At 56.4% G+C, this 2,464-nt stretch overlaps 1 protein-coding gene across 1 annotated transcript in view; it reads left to right on the forward strand.

Annotated features, from left to right (window-relative positions):
* Positions 1-2,464, forward strand: part of qsox2 (quiescin Q6 sulfhydryl oxidase 2) — a 30,823-nt gene that overhangs the window by 20,680 nt on the left and 7,679 nt on the right. Inside the window, exons 3-7 of the mRNA XM_015056681.1 lie at positions 514-570; positions 1,275-1,339; positions 1,385-1,490; positions 1,554-1,644; positions 1,761-1,906. Coding sequence (XP_014912167.1) covers positions 514-570; positions 1,275-1,339; positions 1,385-1,490; positions 1,554-1,644; positions 1,761-1,906 — 465 coding nt within the window. The remainder of the gene's footprint in view (positions 1-513; positions 571-1,274; positions 1,340-1,384; positions 1,491-1,553; positions 1,645-1,760; positions 1,907-2,464) is intronic.

A 2,464-nucleotide genomic window follows, 5' to 3' on the forward strand; every position in this document is an offset into this window, starting at 1 on the left:
CCTGCTGGCCCCGTCCCATTACTACCTGTTGCCCCCTGCTGGCCCCGTCCCATTACTACCTGTTGCCCCCTGCTGGCCCCGTCCCATTACTACCTGTTGCCCCCTGCTGGCCCCGGCCCGGAACTACCTGTTGCCCCCTGCTGGCCCCGTCCCATTACTACCTGTTGCCCCCTGCTGGCCCCGTCCCATTACTACCTGTTGCCCCCTGCTGGCCCCGTCCCATTACTACCTGTTGCCCCCTGCTGGCCCCGTCCCGTAACTACCTGTTGCCCCCTGCTGGCCCCGTCCCGTAACTACCTGTTGCCCCCTGCTGCCCCCGTCCCATTACCCCCTGTTGCCCTCTGCTGGCCCCGTCCCATTACTACCTGTTGCCCCCTGCTGGCCCCGTCCCGTAAGTACCTGTTGCCCCCTGCTGGCCCCGTCCCATTACCACCTGTTGCCCCCTGCTGAATCCCGTCCCATTACCCCCCGTTGCCCCCTGCTGGCCCACCCTGTAATTACCTGCTGTGTTTTTTCTGCAGTTCTTTGTGGCTCACAGCTCAGCGGCGGACAAAGGGACGATCTACAGAGGTGAGACTCATTCAGGCCTTTGATCCCTTATGACTCTGTTTGGAAGAAAACTAGTTGCTGTTTAATCTGTTAAATCGAAAACGGTGAATAAAGATTTTTGATGAGCGCTATGGTTGATCACTGAAGCAGGAAGAAGAGCTGTTTAGAACGCTTTAGCATCCAGCTTCAGCTTAGTTTAACTAGCATTTAACATTCTAGAAAACTGGACATAATTTCAGGATTATCATCACTGAGTGGCAGGAAGGGTGAGGAAAATACAAGCAGACAAGCTCAGTATCATCAACCGGATCAAAGTCTCACAGTTGAATCCATGCTAGCATATCCCTGACCAGAGCGTACCGCGAAACGGACCGGACCCGGAGCGTACGCCGGCGTACCGTGGACTGTAGCCGGAGCGTTCCCCGGACCGGACCAGAGCGTACCGCAGAGCACAGTTGGATTGGTTTTAATTCTGATCCAATCCCAAATTTTCTCCCAGGATGTTTTTCCTCAGAGGGATGATGGTTCCGACCCGGTTAAACATCCAGAACCTTCTGGGCTTAACGAGTTTGGTTCTGTCTCCCTCTGCTGGAGGACTTCCTAGTTTCTGTCCAATCAGAGGAGGGAGACACGCCCATTCTCTTTCCCTCCCAGTGGCTTTGGTTCTGATTGGCTCTGGACAAACTCGACAAAGAAGTTCTGTTGAACCCGTCCAATTGGGTCAGTGGCTCTTCCCACACCCCGGTAAAGGAGGGAATCGCTATGGAAACCACTTTGTTGCTGAAGTCCGGTTGGTCGGGTTCTTGTTGTCAGAACCGGTTCTGTGTCCCTCCAGGAGCTGACCGGGAGGTCCGGTCCGTCCGGCAGCTGATGGTCAACATCCTGCAGAACCACAGCAGAACAGAACGGCCCCAGAGCTGCCCTCCGCTGGAGCCCTACAGGTACCAGAACCGGACCTCTGGCCTGCTTCACTCGCTTCACTGCTAACCTCTCTCTCTGTCCAGCGCTGCTCAGCTGCTGCCCCTGCTGGGTCAAAGGTCGGACCACTACACGGCCATCATCGTGGAGGAGGCGGGGTCGTTTGTTGGCCGGGAGGTGAGGAAGAGAAAAAGGAGGAAGATCTGAGCTGCTTCCTGTTTCCTGGTTCAACCTGCAGGCAGGAAGCAACTTCTTGTGGTTCCTCCTGACCTCTGACCTCATCCTGCGTTCAGGTGATCCTGGACCTGCTACAGTTCTCAGGCGTTGAAGTGAGGAGAGCTCTGGCCTCTGACCTCCCCCTGCTGGACGTCCTTAACATGGCCGCCTTCCCCTCCGTTTACCTGCTGCACCCCAACGGCTCGCATGCCCCTCTGCACAGGTGAGAGAGGGAGGCTGAATTGTGGGCCAACCTTTGACTTGTTGCTCCCAGAGCTTCTCTAAACTAGCAGTTAGGACTGACATGAATGTGTCTGGAGCTGGCGTGACCTCTAGCATGCGTGACCTCCAGCGTGACCTCTAGCATGACCTCTAGCATGCGTGACCTCTAGCGTGCGTGACCTCTAGCGTGCGTGACCTCTAGCGTGTGTGACCTCCAGCATGACCTCCAGTGTGACCTCTAGCTTGAACTCCAGCGTGACATCTAGCGTGACCTCCAGCATGACCTCCAGTGTGACCTCTAGCGTGACATCTAGCGTGACCTCCAGTGTGACCTCTAGCGTGAACTCCAACGTGACCTCCGGCGTGACATCTAGCATGACCTCCAGTTTGACCTCTAGCGTGACCTCCAGCGTGACATCTAGCGTGACCTCCAGCGTGACCTCTAGCATGACCTCCAGCATGTGTGACATCTAGCATGACCTCCAGTTTGACCTCTAGCGTGACCTCTAGCGTGACCTCCAGCGTGACCTCCAGCGTGACATCTAGCGTGACCTCCAGC

Source organism: Poecilia latipinna, unplaced genomic scaffold, assembly GCF_001443285.1.
Source record: "Poecilia latipinna isolate Pla-1442-1.1 unplaced genomic scaffold, P_latipinna-1.0 Scaffold1400, whole genome shotgun sequence".
Classification (NCBI taxonomy): domain Eukaryota; kingdom Metazoa; phylum Chordata; class Actinopteri; order Cyprinodontiformes; family Poeciliidae; genus Poecilia; species Poecilia latipinna.